The following is an 18,804-nucleotide window of genomic DNA, read 5'->3' as shown; positions in this document are numbered from 1 at the left end:
TTCCCTGTAGTCAGCAAATCAAACTCCGTTTGGAGGCTCCGGCGCTCCTTCAGCAGCCCCTCTTCAGGGGATTCCACGTATCTCCTATCCATCCTCAGTATCTCCCCCACCAATCTCTCTCTCTCTCTCTCTCCATCCTCTCCCTCTTCTCCCTGTGAGCTCTGATTGAGATTAGCTCTCCCCTGACCACTGCCTTCAGCGCCTCCTAGACCACACTCACCGGTACCTCCCCATTATCATTGGTCTCTATGTACCTTTGAATGCACCCTCGGACCCGCCCACAGACCCCCCTCATCCGCCAGCAGTCCCATCCATGCGCCACAGCGGGTGCGGGCCCCTCCCCTCCCCCAACTCCAGCTCCACCCAGTGCAGGGCGTGGTCCGAAATCGCTAAGGCCGAGTACTCCATCCCCTCCACTCTTGGGATCAACGCCTTACTCACCACGAAGAAGTCTATCCGTGAATAGGCCTTGTGCACATGGGAAAAGGAGAACTCTCTCGCCGCTGGCTTGGCAAACCTCCACGGGTCCACTCCCCCCATCTGATCCATAAACCACCTCAGAATCTTGGCCGCAGCTGGCCTCCTGCCAGACCTTGACCTAGATCGATCCAGTGCCGTGTCCAGAACCGTATTGAAGTCCCCCCCACCATTATCAGGTTCCCTGCCTCCAGATCCGGGATCTGGCTCAACATGCGCTTCGTGAACCCTGCATCGTCCCAATTCGGGGCATACACATTCACCAGCACCACCCGGGCCCCCTGCAGCCTACCATTCACCATCACATAACGGCCCCCTTTATCCGCCACAATACTCACAGCCTCGAAAGTCACCCACTTGCTCACCAGGATTGCGACCTCCCTGTTCTTCGCATCCAGCCCAGAGTGAAAGACCTGCCCCACCCATCCCTTCCTCAGCCTGATCTGACCCGCCACCTTCAGGTGCGTCTCCTGCAACATAGCGACGTCTGCCTTCAGTCCCTTTAAGTGCGCAAACACCCGGGCCTTCTTACCGGCCCATTCAGGACTCTCACGTTCCACGTGATCAGCCGGATCGGGGGACCACCTGCCCCCCACCCCCCACCGACTAGCCATCTCCTTTCTTCGGCCAGCCACGTGTCCACACCTCCCGCACTCTCCAGCCCCCCAGACGGGGGCTCCCCGCCCCGACTCTCCCTCCTACCTCCAGTTCCCCCTCAGTCAGTACAGCAGCAACCCAGATCCCCCCCCACAACCCCCCCTCCCCCGGCCAGGCAATTGCTTAGCCCCCCTGCTCGCCTCATTGCACTCCCGTAAGTCAGCTGACTCCTGCTGACCCCGGCCGCTCCCGTCTCTGGCGACGATCCCCCAATTGAATTCCCCCTCAAAGTCCCCCCCCCCCCCCCACTCCCCACTCACCCTACAAACCATTGCGAGCTCCCGTCCGGTACCGCCCCCCGTGTCGCCCCCCCCCCCTCCCCCCCATTTTGCGCAGGAAAAAGCCCACGTTCCCTGCCTGGGCCGGCCCCGCCTCCTGTGGCGCAGCTTCTTTCTCCGGCAGCCTCTCCCCAATCCCCAAAGGCCCAGGGCCTCCGGCCCCCACTCCCCCCTTCAGATGCGGGGAACAGCCCCTCCCAAATCAATACACATACCCAGAAAACACACACATCAAATCAAATCGTCCCTTCCCACTCCCCAGCATCCCCATAACCTGCCGCCAACTACTAATTTGAGTCAAGCTTTTCATTTTGGATAAATGTCCATGCATCGTCCGGCGTATCAAAATAGTGGTGCTGGTCGTGATGCGTGACCCACAGCCGCGCTGGCTGCAACAGCCCAAACTTCACCCCCTTTCGATGGAGAACCGCCTTGGCCTGGTTGAATCCTGCCCTCTTCTTGGCCAGCTCTGCACTCCAGTCCTGATAGATGAGGATTTCGGTATTCTCCCACCTGCTACTCCGTTCCTTCTTCGCCCACCTCAGGACACACTCCCTGTCGGTGAAACGGTGAAACCTCACCACCACAGCCCTCGGCGGCTCATTCGCCCTCGGCCTCCTTGCCAGGACTCTGTGAGCCCCATCCAGCTCCAGGGGCCTCGGGAAGTCTCCCGCGCCCATCAGTGTGCCCAGCATCGTAGCCACGTACGCCCCGGCATCCTTCAGGGAGACCCAGAATCCACAGATTCTTCCACCTCGACCTGTTTTCCAGGTCCTCAAACTTTTTGTGCACCGCCTTGTGTGCCTCCACTTTCACCGCCAGGCCCAGGATCTCATCCTCGTTATCAGAGGCTTTCTGCTGCACCTCCTTAATCGCTGTCCCCTGCGCCCTCTGGGTCTCCACCAGCCTCTCAATCAACACCTTCATAGGGGCCAACATCTCCGCCTTCAACTCCGCAAAGCAGCTTTTCAGAAACTCCTGCTGTTCCCGAGACCACTGAGCCCACGCTGCCTGGTCTCCACCCACTGCCATCTTGCTTTTCCGCACCCGCTCTCCTCTCTTTTCCAGTGCCGCTTTTTTGACCGTTCCGCACCTGGTCCATTCCATACAGTGCTGGGGGAACCTCACTGCTGCCTTCCCACACCGGGAATCGTCGTCCCAAATGCCGCTGGGGCTCCTTAAAAGGGCCCAAAAGTCCGTTCATGGCGGGAGCTGTCGAACGTGCGACCTACCCAGGCATAGCCGCAACCGGAAGCCCTTCTCTGAAATTTTAATGACAACCTGTATGTAAATAATTTTCCACCACTCCCGCTGGACTAATTTTTAACAAGGGGTGAATATGGTAGTCACTATTGTTGTATTATATTGTATATACTGCACTGCATACGAGGGTATTACGGTAAGGCCCTTGTACTACAGGCACGGGTACATCCCTGCCTGCTGGCTCCGCACAGTAGGCAGAGTATAAATGTGTGTGCTCTCCGAACTACAGCCATTTCGGCAGCAGCTGTAGGAGACCACACATCTCTGTGTAATAAAGCCTCGATTACTCTCTACTCTCGTCTCATCGTAATTTATAGTGCATCAGTTAACTTGGCTTTGGAATGGATAAAAGCATATAGGAGACTGAGCGTAAGAAGTCAGAGATCCTGAGACTCTGACCTGATCTGGCAGGGCAGGAGGACATTTGTAAGTGGGCCATTCAGACAATAGCGGAGGAATTTGGATGGGTCAAGCTGGATTGTTTACACATCAAAGCCTATGGAAAGATAAGAAGGGATTCCCTAGGCTGAAAGGGTACAGTATTAGGCCAGAGGATGTTTGGACCATCCCGCAGACAGACCTTTATAAAAAGATGGGCATGCGCAACAATCACATGTGCATGCGTCAAATTGACCAGTTTGATGATGCCTGGGGCACAGTCATTTGACATTGTTACGTGCACATCACACGTCTATCCCGAGTGCGATAGTAATGTTGTTGTGCTTTGATACCGATGCTCAGCCATATGTGCCAAGCCATACTGAGTAAAATATAACCATATAACCACTGTCACCACTAGGAGTCATTTTAATTCTTTCAGAACATGGGAATGAAGCGGTTTATTGTGTTTGACACCCCCAAATTCCAACAGCAGTTTAGTCAACTTGAAAGAATTTAAAATCTGCAAAGAGGTGCTGAAAATTATAATAATAAATTAATAATAATCGCTTATAGTCACAAGTAGGCTTCAATTAAGTTACTGTTAAAAGACCCTAGTCGCCACATTCCGACGCCTGTTCGGGGAGGCCGGTATGGGAATTGAACCCGCGCTGCTGGCATTGTTCTGCATTGCAAGCCAGCTATTTAGCCCAGTGTGCTAAACCAGCCCTTAAATTGCAGGATTGAGGTGGTCTGTGCCCTTCATTAACCTTGTGAGCTACCTTCAATTCCGGCACAGGCCTCATGACAGGATTAAAGCCTCTCTGTTCCAGCCACATCCAAAATGAGATTTGGACAATCTTATCTCAGTTGCTAATTAAAATACAGCAAAAAGCTGTACTGTATTTAGCACCAAGTCATTGATTTTATTCAGAAGGACCATGGGGATAGATGAAGTGGGCCCCTGTAGGGCTCCGCAATATTGCCCGGGGGCCGGTGCGGAGAAGAGAACCCCCGCGCATGCGCGGAATTACGCTGGCCGGTCCGCGCATGCGCGAGATCACGCCGGCCCTTCGCCGCCAACTGGAGCGGTGCCAACCCCTCCGGTGTCCACCTAGCCCCTGAAAATTCGGAGAATTGCTTACTTTCGGAGGCTGTTGACGCCGGAGTGGTTGGCACCGATTCTCCTGCCAGCCTGGGGACTTAGTCCCCAGAAGGGAACATCCCGGCCTTTAAATCTCTGCATGTAATCAGAGATATTACTGATCTGGCAATGCTTGCTAATAAGAGGGCTTACAAATTGGAAAAGTGTCCCAGTTCCCAATTAAGACGATCACCATCTCAAGAAGCATTAAAATCCTCTCCTTTAACAAAGAATTGATGCAAGGAGACAGGCCTTCTGATGAGCTAATTTTGCGAGCTTTACAATTTACCTGTAAACCATCTGTTGTCTCTTCAGAATGCTGCTGTAACCCTTTGATTAAAATTACATCATCTTCTTTTAGGTGATGGAGTTGGATAGATTCCAACAGCTCATGGAGTTCAGGGTAGGTGGAAGTCACTTCCTAGATGAGAAAGCATGAAGAAAGTCAGAGTAATACCATCTGTGTATCAAAGAAATTGCAGAGAATTCTAATTATGAAATCCCAGTTAGGCCCCAGGCTTTGGAGTGAAAGACTGGATCAGAAATGTGGTTGACAAAGCTGAAAAGCACTTTCCCTTAAAATGTACTTCATTTAACTGTAACTTTACCATTTTACAACTGAAAGATCGGATGATAATTTTCTGACCTCAGAGCATCCTAAAGGGCTTTTTAGCCAATGAGGTACTTTTGAAGTTTAGTTACTGATATACTGTTGGATGCATAACAGTCAAAATCATGAGGGGAGGGGTGTTGTGTTCAGTGTTCGTTGTCTAGCAAGGAATCTGCAGAAATGCTGATGACTTGTCCAAACCAAGATTTTATTAATGCACACGTGATAAGATAACAATCAGATACAGGGCAAGTTATCATGCAGTTTCTTTAGACTCCCCTGGAACTACCCCTATGCACGGCTGTCCTCATGTACGTCTTACAATCTTCTCAGGATCATCGGATCTGCCCTGGCTTATATTTGAGTGCCCTGTCACGTGACCACTGTCTCGAGACAGCATGGTGGATATGTACCGCCACCTGCTGGTTGGAGGTTGCACCATCAACTATGTACAATACTGTTTACAGGCATATCACCACAGGGGGCAGACAGAGAAATTGTTCACGCTCGTAAAAGGATCAAGAACGAGAAGGCACAGATTTGAAGTGATTGGTAAAAGAAACAAATGTGATGTAAGGAAACAAATGTCACACCGTGAGTGGATCAGGTCTGGAATGCACCACCTGGAAGTGTGGTAGAGGCAGGTTTAATTGTGGCATTCAAGAGGACATTAGATGAGTTCCTGAATAGAAACAATGTGCAGAGGAGAGTCAATGCATCCTCATTGTGTGCCAGGTTTACCCTGATCCAGTTCAAGGTGGTCCACAGGGCTCATATGACTGTGGCCCGGATGAGTAGTTTTTTGAGGAGGTGGAGGACAGGTGTGAGCGGTGTGGGGGAAGTCCGGTGAACCATGTACACATTTACTGGGCGTGTTCAAGGCTGAGGGGATTTTGGCAGGGATTTTTGGAGGGTGACTCTGACTCCAGAGATGGCAATATTTGGAGTGTCGGAAGATCCGGGAGCCAAGGGGGGGAGGCCGACTTTTGGCCTTTGCCTCCCTGGTGTCCCGGAGATGGATTTTGCTGGGATGGAGGGACCCGGGCCTCCAAAGCCGGGGGCTTGGGTCAGTGACATGGCAGGGTTTCTTAAGCTAGAGAAAATTAAGCTCGCCTTAAGGGGTTCATTACAGGGGTTCGCTCGGAGGTGGCAGCCGTTCATCGACTTCTGCAAGGAGTCAGCAGGAGGGGGGGATAAGGGCAGGGAATCTAATGTATGGGTAGATTGAGTTTAGGGCTGGGAGGAGTTGGGTATGTTATTGTGGGGTTTTTGTGTGTGTTGGATCTCTGTTGTTTAAAATGTTAAAATTACAAATGCCTCAATAAAATATTTTCTAAAAGAAAAGAAACAATGTGCACTGGTACAGGGAAATGGCACAAAGTCATGATGCTCATTTGGAGAGCCAGTGCAAACAGGATTCGCCAAATGGTCTCCATCTGCACCGTAATCATTCTGTGATTACACGTCAGGTGGAGCTTTGGTTGAAATCACAGCTGAAAGACAGTACTGTTAATAGTACAGTATTTCCCTGCCAAGACTCTGAAGTGTCAGCTTAGATTATGTACTTAAATGCTTTTCTGGAACTTGAACCCACGACTACTGACTCCGAGGCGAGTGCTAGCACTGAGCAAAGGCTGACACTTGCTGGACAAACATTTCTGGACCGTAAGTTTTGTCTTCCTATCACTTTTGATTGTAGTAATCTTCCCAGTTTTGAAGTAGGTGTCCTTGGATTTCACATCCAATTAAAATACCCATTGCATGAATGTCAGGTACCAAGGTTTCGTACGTCTACTGACAGATATGTCATCAAATGTGAAAGTTTAACACACTGGATCAAGCAACTGACAAATCAGATAGAATGGTGTAAAGCGATTGCTGAAGTGTGCCTTTGAAGCTTTTAGAATCATAGAAGTTACAGTGCTGAAGGAGGCCATACATCGAGTCTCCAGTGGCCCTTGGAAAGAATATCCTACCTAAGCCCATACCTCCACCCTATCCCCACACATCCACCCTATCCCTGTAACCCCACCTAACCTTTTATGGACACTAAGGGCAATTTAGCACAGCCAATCCACCTAACGTGCACATCTTTGGACTGTGGGAGATGCACTATCAATTAGCACAAAGACGAGAGTAGTGGAATAATCGAGGCTTTATTGAGCAAAGATGTTGTGCCTCCTGTAGCTGGAACCAGAATGGCTGCAGCACCGGCGAGCGCACACATTTATACGCTGCCTACTGGGCGGAGCCAGCAGGCAGGGATTTACCCATGTACCTCTGGTATATGTGTCTTACCGTAATACATATAGTACAGCTAATGGTGACTACCATATTCAGCCCCTGTTAAGAAAAGAGTCCAGCGGGGGTGGTGGGAAAATATTTTTACAAGTTCAGTCTGTTGGAGGCCTTGATCCTCCTCTGCGATCGCCTCAGTCCTGGTGGTGATGTGGGCGCCGACTTGGTCACCTGTGACTCCGGGAGCGTGTTGTCCTCGTCTTCGTCATCCCTGAGTGGAACCAGTGGGAGGACGGATCCTCCTGAGGCGGGGGCTGCGGTGAGGTTCGCTGGGGGGAGGGGGAGTGGCGCAGGGGTGAATGAGGCAACCCGAGGGGAGGGTGGGGGGGGTGTCGTGTCAGGGGCCGTGGGTGGGGATCCAGCGGGTGCCAGGTCCCGGAGGGAGACTGTGTCCTGGCGCCCGTCGGGGTGTGCCATGTAGGCGTACTGCGGGTTCACGTGTAAGAGGTGGACCCTTTCGACCAAAGGGTCCGACTTATGGGTCCGCACATGCTTGCGAAGGAGGACGGGTCCAGGAACAGTCAGCCATGTTGGGAGCAAGACCCCGGAGGTGGACTTCCTGGGGAAGTAAAAGAGACGTTCATGGGGGGGTTTCGTTAGTCGCGGTGCAGAGGAGCGATCGGATGGAGTGGAGCGCATCGGGGAGAACCTCCTGCCAGCGGGAGACCGGGAGATTTTTAGACGCAGGGCCAGCAGGACGGCCTTCCAGACCGTCCCGTTCTCCCTCTCCACCTGCCCGTTTCCCCGGGGGTTGTTGCTGGTCGTCCTGCTCAAGGCAATGCCCTTGCTGAGCAGGAACTGACGCAGCTCATTGCTCATAAAGGAGGAACCCCGGTCGCTCTGGACACAGATGGGGAAACCCGACGTGAAGATGCTGTGGAGGGCTTTAATGACCGTGGCAGAAGTCATATCGGGGCATGGGATAGGGAAAGGGAACCGGGAGTACTCATCGACCACATTCAGAAAGTACGTGTTGCGGTAGGTGGAGGGGAGGGGCCCTTTGAAGTCCATGCTGAGGCGCTCAAAGTGGCGGGAGGCCTTCACCAGTTGCGCTCGATCTGGCCGGGAGAAGTGCGGCTTGCACTCCGCGCAGACCTGGCAGTCTCTGGTGACAGTCCTGACCTCCTCAATGGAGTAAGTCAGGTTGTGGGCCTTGATGAAATGGAAGAACCAGGTGACCACCAGGTGGCAGAGGCTATCGTGGAGAGCTCGGAGTCGGTCCACTTGTGCGCTGGCACATGTACCGCAGGATAGGGTGTCAGGGGCTCGTTGAGCTTCCCGGGGCGATACAAAATCTCGTAATTATAGGTGGAGAGCTCGATCCCCCACCTCAAGATCTTATCGTCTTTGATCTTACCCCGCTGCGTATTGTTAAACATAAAGGCAACCGACCATTGGTCAGTGAGGAGAGTGAATCTCCTGCCGGCCAGGTAATGCCTTCAATGCCGCACAGCTTCCATAATGGCCTGGGCCTCCTTTTCGACAGAGGAGTGCCGAATTTCAGAGGCATGGAGGGTGCGGGAAAAGAAGGCCAAGGGCCTGCCCGCCTGGTTGAGGGTGGCGGCCAGAGCTACGTCCGATGCATCGCTCTCGACTTGGAAGGGGAGGGACTCGTCAACCGCGTGCATCGTGGCCTTGGCGATGTCTGCCTTGATGCGGCTGAAGGCCTGGTGGGCCTCAGCCATCAGGGGAAAAATTGTTGACTGAATGAGTGGGCGGGACTTGTCCGCATAGTTAGGGACCCACTGGGCATAGTAGGAGAAAAACCACAGGCATCGTTTCAGGGCCTTGGGGCAGTGGGGGAGGGGGAGTTCCATGAGGGATGCATGCGGTCAGGGTCGGGCCCTAGAACTCCATTTGCCACGACATAGCCAAGGATGGCTAAGCGGTTGGTGCGGAACACGCACTTTTCCTTATTGTACGTAAGATTAAGGAGCTTGGCGGTCTGGAGAAATTTTAGAAGGTTAGCGTCGTGGTCCTGTTGATCGTGGCCGCAGATGGTGACGTTGTCTAGGCACGGGAAGGTGGCCGCAGTCCGTACCGGTCAACCATTCAGTCCATCTCACGTTGGAAGACCGAGACCCCATTAGTGATGCCGAAGGGAACCCTAAGGAAGTGATAGAGGCGGCCAACTGCTTTGAACACAGTGTATTGGTGGTCCTCCGGGCGGATGGGGAGCTGATGGTAGGCGGACATCAGATCCACTGTGGAAAAGACCCGATACTGTGCAATCTGATTGACCATGCGTCGGAGGGGGTACGCGTCGAGCTGCGTGTACTGATTGATGGTCTGACTGTAGTCAATGACCATCCTGTGCTTCTCCTCAGTCTTTACTACTACCACTTGGGCTATCCAGGGGCTGTTGCTGGCCTCAACGTTGCCTTCCCGCAGGAGCCGTTGGACCTCCGACCTGATGAAGGCCCTGTCCTGGGCACTGTGCCTTCTGCTCCTGGTGGCAACGGGTTTGCAATCCGGGGTGAGGTTCGCAAACAAGGAAGGTGGATCGACATTAAGGGTCGTGAGGCCGCATACGGTGAGGGGGGGTTGGGGTCCGCCGAATTTTAAGGTTAAGCTTTGGAGGTGGCACTGGAAGTCTAGGCCAAGTAACAGGGCAGCACAGAGGTGGGGGAGGACGTAGAGCCGGAAGTTCCCAAACTCTACGCCTTGGACGGTGAGGGTCACTATGCAGTACCACCAGATTTCCACGGAATGGGATCTGGAGGCCAGGGAGATTTTCTGGGTAACGGGGTGTACTGTGAGGGAGCATCGCCTTACCATCGTAGGGTGGATGAAGCTCTCTGTGCTCCCGGAGTCAAAAAGGCAGGACGTCTTGTGCCCATCGATTTTCACCGTTGTTGTTGCGGTCGCGAGGTTGCGGGGCCGTGACTGGTCCAGGGTGATCGAGGCGATCTGCGGCAGATGCTGGGAGGCCCTGGGCTGGTCAGCGGTGGTGGAGGTAGAGGCAGGCGATGAATGGCCAGACGAGCTTCCAGACGAGCTTCCAGACGAGCAGGGGTCCTGAAGCAGAGTCCAAATTGGCGCCGAAGATGGCAGCGCCCACGGGGCACACATGACGGGCGGCATTAAAGATGCGGAGCCCACAGGCCGCACGTGGCCTGTGGGGAAGAAGATGGCGGCGCCCACGGGTCGCACGTGGCTTGCGAGGCGGAAAATGGCGGCGCCCCGGGTCGCACGTTGGGGTGTAGGAACGCTGGGCCCAGAAACAGTGGCGGCCGACCGGGCCTGGCACACAGAAACAAAGTGTCCCTTCTTTTCGCATCCATTGCAGGTTGCGCTCCGCGCCGGGCAGCACTGCCGGGGGTGTTTGTTCTGCCCATAAAAAATAGCATTTGGGCCCCCCGGAGTTGGCTGGCTGCCACGCGGCGCAGGCTTGCGGTGAGCTGGAGTCGGTAGCTAGTGGGGCCCACGATGCCCATGAGGGTGCCGTGCGGTCGGGGGCGTACGATTGAACGTTACGGGAGGCCACTGTTAACGAGTTCGCTAGCTGCTTGGTAATTTTCGAAGCAGGCTAGCCAGTGGTCAAAAGTAGACGTAGCATTGGCTGCTTGAGGGCTCAGCTGCAGGCGATCAGGCTTGATGCGAAGATCCAACGTTTTAAAAATCATTGCTCAATAAATTGATGCACTATCAATTACCACAAAGACGAGAGTAGTTTAATAATCGAGGCTTTATTGAGCAAAGATGTTGTGCCTCCTGTAGCTGCTACCAGACTGGCTGCAGCACCGGCGAGCACACACATTTATACACCGCCTACTGGGCGGAGCCAGCAGGCAGGGATTTACCCATGTACCTCTATTATATGTGTCTTATCTTAATACATATAATACAGCTAGTGGTGACTACCACAGGAGGAAACCGGTGCACCTGGAGGAAGCCCACGCACAGTGAGAATGTGCAGACTCCACACAGACAGTGACCCAAGCCGGCAAAGGAACCTGGGACCCTGGAGCTGTTAAGCAACTGTGCTAACCACTGCACTACTGTGCTACCGTGTTGCCCTACTATGCTACCGTGCTGCCCTGCCGCCTTGAAATAGCTATGAGCTGTTGGGGAGGTCGTATGGGGAGAAAGACAAATTTATCTTCTGTATAAGCAAAGCACAACCAGTGGCAAAGGAAATGGCTGCCATTATCATTGAGGCTTCCATTTCCTTTTAACTTGGTCACAAATTGCTGCCAACAGTACAACTTGCTTATATCGAACCTAGCATTTTCTTCTGGCTGTGGACTGGCAGAATTCTGAACTCACTGGCATAGTGCAACTTTTACATCCTTGGTTTGAAAGGAACCTTCCTTTAATGTCAAGGGGCGGCCAGAGAGGGACAACCTTGAAGTGTGCAAATCTATGAACAGACTAGATCTGGCACAATATTAAATTGGTCTCAATCCAGCAGAAGTTGATTTGCAGTACAAATAGGGCACGAAAATGACAAGAGTCATCATTCTATAAGATCCCCCCCTCATCTTTCTAAATTCCAACGAGTACAGTCCCAGTCTACTCAACCTCTCCTCGTAATCCAACCCCTTCAGCTCTGGGATTAACCTAGTGAATCTCCTCTGCACACCCTCCAGTGCCAGTATGTCCTTTCTCAAGTAAGGAGACCAAAACTGAACACAATACTCCAGGTGTGGCCTCACTAACACCTTATACAATTGCAGTATAACCTCCGTAGTCTTAAACTCCATCCCTCTAGCAATGAAGGACAAAATTCCATTTGCCTTCTTAATCACCTGTTGCACCTGTAAGCCAACTTTTTGCGACTCATGCACTAGCACACCCAGGTCTCTCTGCACAGCAGCATGTTTTAATATTTTATCATTTAAATAATAATCCTTTTTGCTGTTATTCCTATCAAAATGGATAACCTCACATTTTTCAACATTGTATTCCATCTGCCAGACCCTAGCCCATTCTCTTAACCTATCCAAATCCCTCTGCAGACTTCCAGTATCCTCTGCACTTTTTACTTTACCACTCATCTTAGTGTCGTCTGCAAACTTGGTCACATTGCCCTTGGTCCGCAATTCCAAATCATCTATGTAAATTGTAAACAATTGTGGGCCCAACACTGATCCCTGAGGGACACCACTAGCTACTGATTGCCAACCAGAGAAACACCCATTAGTCCCCACTCTTTGCTTTCTATTAATTAACCAATCCTCCATCCATGCTACTACTTTACCCTTAATGCCATGCATCTTTATCTTACGCAGCAACCTTTTGTGTGGCACCTTGTCAAAGGCTTTCTAGAAATCCAGATATACCACATCCATTGGCTCCCCGTTATCGACCGCACTGTTAATGTCCTCAATAAATTCCACTAAATTAGTTAGGCACGACCTGCCCTTTATGAACCAATGCTGCGTCTGCCCAATGGGACAATTTCCATCCAGATGCCTCGCTATTTCTTCCTTGATGATAGATTCCAGCATCTTCCCTACTACCAAAGTTAAGCTCACCGGCCTATAATTACCCGCTTTCTGCCTACCTCCTTTTTTAAACAGTGGTGTCACGTTTGCTAATTTCCAATCTGCCGGGACCACCCCAGAGTCTAGTGAATTTTGGTAAATTATCACTAGTGCATTTGAAATTTCCCTAGCCATCACTTTTAGCACTCTGGGATGCATTCCATCAGGGCCAGAAGACTTGTCTATCTTTAGCCCCATTAGCTTGCCCATCACTACCTCCTTAGTGATAACAATCCTCTCAAGGTCCTCACCTGTCATAGCCTAATTTCTATCAGTCACTGGCATGTTATTTGTGTCTTCCACTGTAAAGACCGACCCAAAAAACCTGTTCAGTTCCTCAGCCATTTCCTCATCTCCCATTATTAAATCTCCCTTCTCATCCTCTAAAGGACCAATATTTACCTGAGCTACTCTTTTTTGTTTGAGATATTTGTAGAAACTTTTACTATCTGTTTTTATATTCTGAGCAAGCTTACTCTCATAATCTATCTTACTCTTTTTTATAGCTTTTTTAGTAGCTTTCTGTTGCCCCCTAAAGATTTCCCAGTTCTCTAGTCTCCCACTAATCTTTGCCACTTTGTATGCTATTTCCTTCAATTTGATACTCTCCCTTATTTCCTTAGATATCCATGGTTGATTTTCCCTCTTTCTACCGTCCTTCCTTTTTGTTGGTATCAACCTTTGCTGAGCACTGTGAAAAATCGCTTGGAAGGTTCTCCACTGTTCCTCAACTGTTTCACCATAAAGTCTTTGCTCCCAGTCTACCTCAGCTAGTTCTTCTCTCATCCCATTGTAATCTCCTTTGTTTAAGCACAAAACACTAGTGTTTGATTTTACCTTCTCACTCTCCATCTGTATTTTAAATTCCACCAGATTGTGATCGCTCCTTCCGAGAGGATCCCTAACTATGAGATCATGAATCAATCCTGTCTCATTACACAGGACCAGATCTAGGACCGCTTGTTCCCCCGTAGGTTCCATTACATACTGTTCTAGGAAACTATCACGGATACATTCTATAAACTCCTCCTCAAGGCTGCCTTGACCGACCTGGTTAAACCAATCGACATGTAGATTAAAATCCCCCATGATAACTGCTGTACCATTTCTACATGCATCCATTATTTCTTTGTTTATTGCCTGCCCCTCCATAATGTTACTATTTGGTGGCCTATAGACTACTCCTATCAGTGTCTTTTTTGCCTTACTATTCCTGATTGCCACCCAAATGAATTCAACCTTATCCTCCATAGCACCGATGTCATCCCTTACTATTGCCCGGATGTCATCCTTAAATAACAGAGCTACACCATCTCCCTGACCATCCACTCTGTCCTTCCGAATAGTTTGATACCCTTGGATATTTAACTCCCAGTCGTGACCATCCTTTACCATGTTTCAGTAATAGCCACTAAATCATAGTCATTCACGATCATTTGCGCCATCAACTCATTAATTGGTGGTGAGGGGGTGGGAAATCATCAAGGAATGTGAAAAGGTCTGGAAACCTGCATCGTCTTTATTTGTTTTATTATATTTCTTCAATGATTGTAAATGAGGCTCTTTGAAACCAACAATTTATTTTAAACATTTCTGCCTTAAGTGCAAGTGTAACCAAAAATGGAAGTAATTAAGGTCCGTAAGGCTCTGGCAACTTCCTGTTCCTGCCCACTCCCACCCCCTCACCACCAATTTGATTAATTCTGGCCACATACTTGCAGTCTCACCTTCCAAATTATCTGGTTGGTTGGTACCATTCCATGACCGCCGGCAACTCTCTGGAATATCATCAACATTCCCAGTCCTTGCGCAATAGTGAACATGTGCCAAGTCAAACCGTGCCATGACAAGTCATATTCTGATCATTCTATACATCCACACATATGTACACATTCTAAAAGGGGCCAGGAAATGATGGTCTACGGCAGGATCACTGACAAATCTTTCCCCTCCCCAGCCCAAGCACAATATACACAATTTAGGTTGTCTTGCAAGCACCCATCTCAAGACCCAGCTGAGAGGAACTAAAATATCTAACTGTGATTTATATTTGACTACAATGCTTGCTGAATCAGAAGTGGTTGTAAAGCAGCAGAATTGTTCTTTAAAATGGACTAAATTGTACAGAAAAATTCAGTTCCAATTTTGCAGTCATGTTCTGCATTAATTTGTTTCAATTTCTAAGGCTTCTGATGGTGTATATTTTACAAGATGTTCATATTTTAATGTAAAAAAAAGCCCATGTTTATCTGATTCTTAATTTAAACTCAAAATTAGTAAAAGCTGAAAGAAATTAGGCAATCACGTGAGCAACAGCCTATTTTATTGTGTCCAGTTATGCTCTCCTTATCTAAGAAAGGCTATGCTTGTCATAGAGGAAGTGAAATGGAGGTTCACCAGACCAATCAATGGGATGGCGGGATTGTCTTAAGGGAAGAGATTGAGGAGGCTGGCCCTGTATTCTCTAGAGTTTTGAATAATGAGAGGTGGTCTCATTGAAACTTAAAATTCTGAGTCCGGTGGCAGGCATAGAGGAGTAGGTCGCACATTTGATAGCTCCTGCCTGTGACGGAAGTTTGGACCTTTTTCTCCCGTTTTTTCCCGGATTTTATTGGATGAATCGGTGGAGAGTGAGACGGTGAGGAGAGGTCCCCCTCCGGTGTATGGAGAATTGGACCAGAAGTGGCCGTGTAAGAAGACAAAGTTCTACAAGAAAGACACAAGCAGAGCTGGCAACAAGGGAAAGCATGGCGGAGAAGCAGGGCCACGGGGAGGTGGCACAGTGGTCGACGGAGCAGCTGGTGATGTTTTTTGAAGATTGCTTCACCAATCTTAAGAAGGACATGCTTTGATTGATCAGGTGGTGCAGAATCAAGAAATCCACAGACTAGCGATCCAGGAGGTGGAGAAAAAGGTGTCCGATTGCGAGGAATACCTAACCGTGCTGGAGACCAAGGTGGAGATGATGAATGACCACCAGAAAATAATGCAGGAGAAGCTGGAGGACTTGGAGAAAAGGTCCAGGAGGCAGAACCTGAGAATCATCAGCCTCCCTGATGGCAGTGAGGGATCGGATGCGAGTGCCTATGTAACAAACATGCTGGAGAAGTTGAAGGGGGCTGAGGCGTTCCCTCAGCCCCTGGAAGTGGATAGAGCGCACAGAGCCCTCACGAAGACACCCCGAGCGAATGAGCTGCCGAGAGCAATGGTGGTACGTATGCACCGATTCCTGGACAAAGAACATGTTCTGCTGTGGGGAAAGAAAGAACGGAGCAGCAGGTGGGAGAATTGTGAGCTGCCCATTTATCAAGACCTGGGCTTGGATTTGGCCAAGAGGCGAGCCGAGTTTAATCGGGCAAAATCGTCCCTCTTTAAGGGGGTGAAGTTCGGGATGTTGTACCCAGCGGGTCTGTGGGTCACATATGAGGACCGGGAATTTTACTTTGAACAACCAGATGATGCATTGACTCTCATCAGGGAAAAACACTGGATGTGAACTAAAGACACTGAATCCTTGGCGAGAGTACTGCAATGGCATTTGTTGGCAATCACTTTTGTGCTGGTTTGAATAAGTAGTGTTATGTGCAATAAGGGGCTGTTTCAATGGCTAAAGTTAACTTTGTCTTGCTGGGAGCTGGGAGGAGTGGGAGGGTTTGTGGTTCCTTTTCTGTGGTTGTTTTTCCACTGTTTGTTCTGCTGTTTGTTTACTGGGGAATGTGATTCTTTGAATATGTATGTCCAAGTGGGGGGAGACGTGAGAGAACAATGGTGAGACAGTCTGTTTGGTGCCATGGGTGGGAGCTATCAGGTCAGCTAGGTCAGCTGACTCACAGAAGCACAGTGTGGGGGCGGGCAGGTGATAAGCTTGAGCTTGATATGGGGGCTGGGTTTCTGGTGCCAGGGGGAAGAGGGGGGACCTGCTTTGCTGACAGGGGAGGAACTATTACTAGGGGACAAATGGGAGGCCGGGGATGGAGGATGCCTGAGGGAGGGCTCGAGGAGGCCGGGGAAGCGAGCTGGAGGCTGGCCTAAAAAGTGTGATGGCTAGTCGGGAAGTCTCCTGACCAGGCTGATTACATGGAACGTTGGAGGGCTGAATGGGTCGGTCAAGAGGGCTCGCGTGTTCGCGCATTTGAGGGGGCTGAAGGCGGACCTGGCAATGTTACAAGAGACACACCTAAATGTTACAGACCAGACTAGATTGAGAAAGGGGTGGATTGGCCAAGTATTCCACTCAGGGCTGAACTCAAAGACAAGGGGGTAGCAATTTTGATTAATAAACGGGTGGCATTCGAGGCAGGGAGAATCGTGTCAGACACGGGGGGCAGGTACATAATGGTGAGTGGGAAACTGGAGGGGGTGCGGGTCGTACTCGTGAATGTATATGCTCCGAATTGGGACGATGTGGAATTTATGAGGCGGGTGTTAGGTAAGATCCCAGACTTAGAGTCACATAACTTGTTCATGGGGGGAGATTTTAACAGTCATTGATCCGGAATTGGACCGGTCAAAATCCAGGACAGGGAGGGTGCTAGCCGCGGCAAAGGAATTGAAGGGGTTTATGGAACAGATGGGGGGAGTAGACCCATGGAGGCTTGCATGGCCAAGGGCAAAGAAGTTTTCTTTTTTCTCACATGTCCACAAGGTATACTCTTGCATCAACTTTTTTGTTCTGAGCAGGGCTCTAATACCGGGGGTGGTGGATACTGAGTACTCGGCAATCGCAGTGTCGGATCATGCCCCACATTGGGTGGATCTACGGGTTATTTTGGAGAGAGGACAACGCCCGCTATGTAGGCTGGATGTGGGGTTGCTAGCAGACGAAGCGATCTGTGGGTGGGTGAACAAGTCCATCCAAAACTACCTGGAAACAAATGATACGGGGGAGGTCTCTGCAGCAATGGTCTGGAAAGCTTTGAAGGCAGTGGTCAGAGAGCAATTAATCTTGATACGGGCCCACAGAGAAAAGGTGGAACGGGCTGAGAGGGATAGGTTAGTGGAGGAGATACTCCAGGTGGACAGGAGATACTCGGAGGCCCGGATGCGGGGCTACTGAGGGAGCGGCGGAGGTTACAGGCGGAGTTTGGGCTGTTGACTACAGGGAAAGCGGTGGAACAGCTGAGGAAGGCAAGGGGGGCGATCTATGAGTACGGGGAAAAGGCAAGCAGAATGTTAGCGCACCAGCTCAGAAAAAGGGAGACGGACAGGGAGATAAGGAGAGTAAAGAGTAGAGGTGGGATCATAGTCCTGGAACCAGTGGGGGTGAATGAGGTGTTTAAGGACTTTTACAGCAAATTATATGAGTCGGAATCCCCGGCTGGGGTGGAGGGGATGAGGAAGTTTTTGGGTCAGTTGAGGTTCTCAAGGGTAGATGAGGATCTGGTGGAAGGGCTGGGAGCCCCAATTGAAAGTGAGGAAATAATCAAGGGGCTGGAGGGCATGCAGTCGGGCAAGGCCCCGGGGCCGGACGGCTACCCTGTGGAATTCTATAAGAAGTTTTCGGAGATATTGAGCCCACTGCTGGTGAGGACATTTAATGAAGCAAGAGAGAAGGGAATCCTCCCCCCAACAATGTTGCAGGCCTCGATTGCATTAATCCTGAAACGGGAAAAGGATCCGGAGCAATGCGGGTCATATAGGCCGATTTCTCTACTGAATGTGGATGCCTAACTGCTGGCTAAGATAATGGCCACCGGGGGTGATAGGGGAAGACCACACGGGATTTGTAAAGGGCAGGCAACTCACGGCCAATGTTCGAAGGCTTCTAAATGTTATTATGATGCCCTCAGAAGGAGAGGAGATGGAAGTGGTGGTTGTGATGGATGCGGAGAAGGCTTTTGATCGGGTGGAGTGGGATTACCTGTGGGAGGTTCTGGGAAGGTGTGGGTTTGGTGAGGGCTTCATTGACTGGGTGCGGTTGCTCTATCAGGCACCAGTAGCGAGTGTGGTTGAGGTCAGGGTATTTTAAACTACACCGAGGTACGAGGCAAGGGTGTCCCCTCTCCCCGCTACTGTTTGCTCTGGCCATAGAGCCACTGGCCATGGCGTTAAGAGCATCTAGGAACTGGAAAGGGCTGGCTCGGAGGGGGTCAAGCACCGTGTCTCACTTTACACAGATGACCTGCTCTTGTATATTTCAGACCCGTTGGAGGGGATGGGGGAAGTTATGCAGATCCTAGGAGAATTTGGTAATTTTTCGGGGTATAAATT

At 50.6% G+C, this 18,804-nt stretch overlaps 1 protein-coding gene across 3 annotated transcripts in view; it reads right to left on the bottom strand.

Annotated features, from left to right (window-relative positions):
* The window catches only part of LOC140421064 (uncharacterized), a 96,322-nt gene that overhangs the window by 31,351 nt on the left and 46,167 nt on the right, over window positions 1-18,804 (bottom strand). For all 3 annotated transcript variants that reach the window (XM_072505396.1, XM_072505397.1, XM_072505398.1), the window contains exon 3: window positions 4,487-4,618. In XM_072505396.1, the coding sequence (XP_072361497.1) occupies window positions 4,487-4,618 (132 nt within the window). The remainder of the gene's footprint in view (window positions 1-4,486; window positions 4,619-18,804) is intronic.

Source organism: Scyliorhinus torazame, chromosome 5 (genome assembly GCF_047496885.1).
Source record: "Scyliorhinus torazame isolate Kashiwa2021f chromosome 5, sScyTor2.1, whole genome shotgun sequence".
Taxonomy (NCBI): Eukaryota; Metazoa; Chordata; class Chondrichthyes; order Carcharhiniformes; family Scyliorhinidae; genus Scyliorhinus; species Scyliorhinus torazame.
This window is presented reverse-complemented; position numbering and strand designations above follow the sequence as displayed.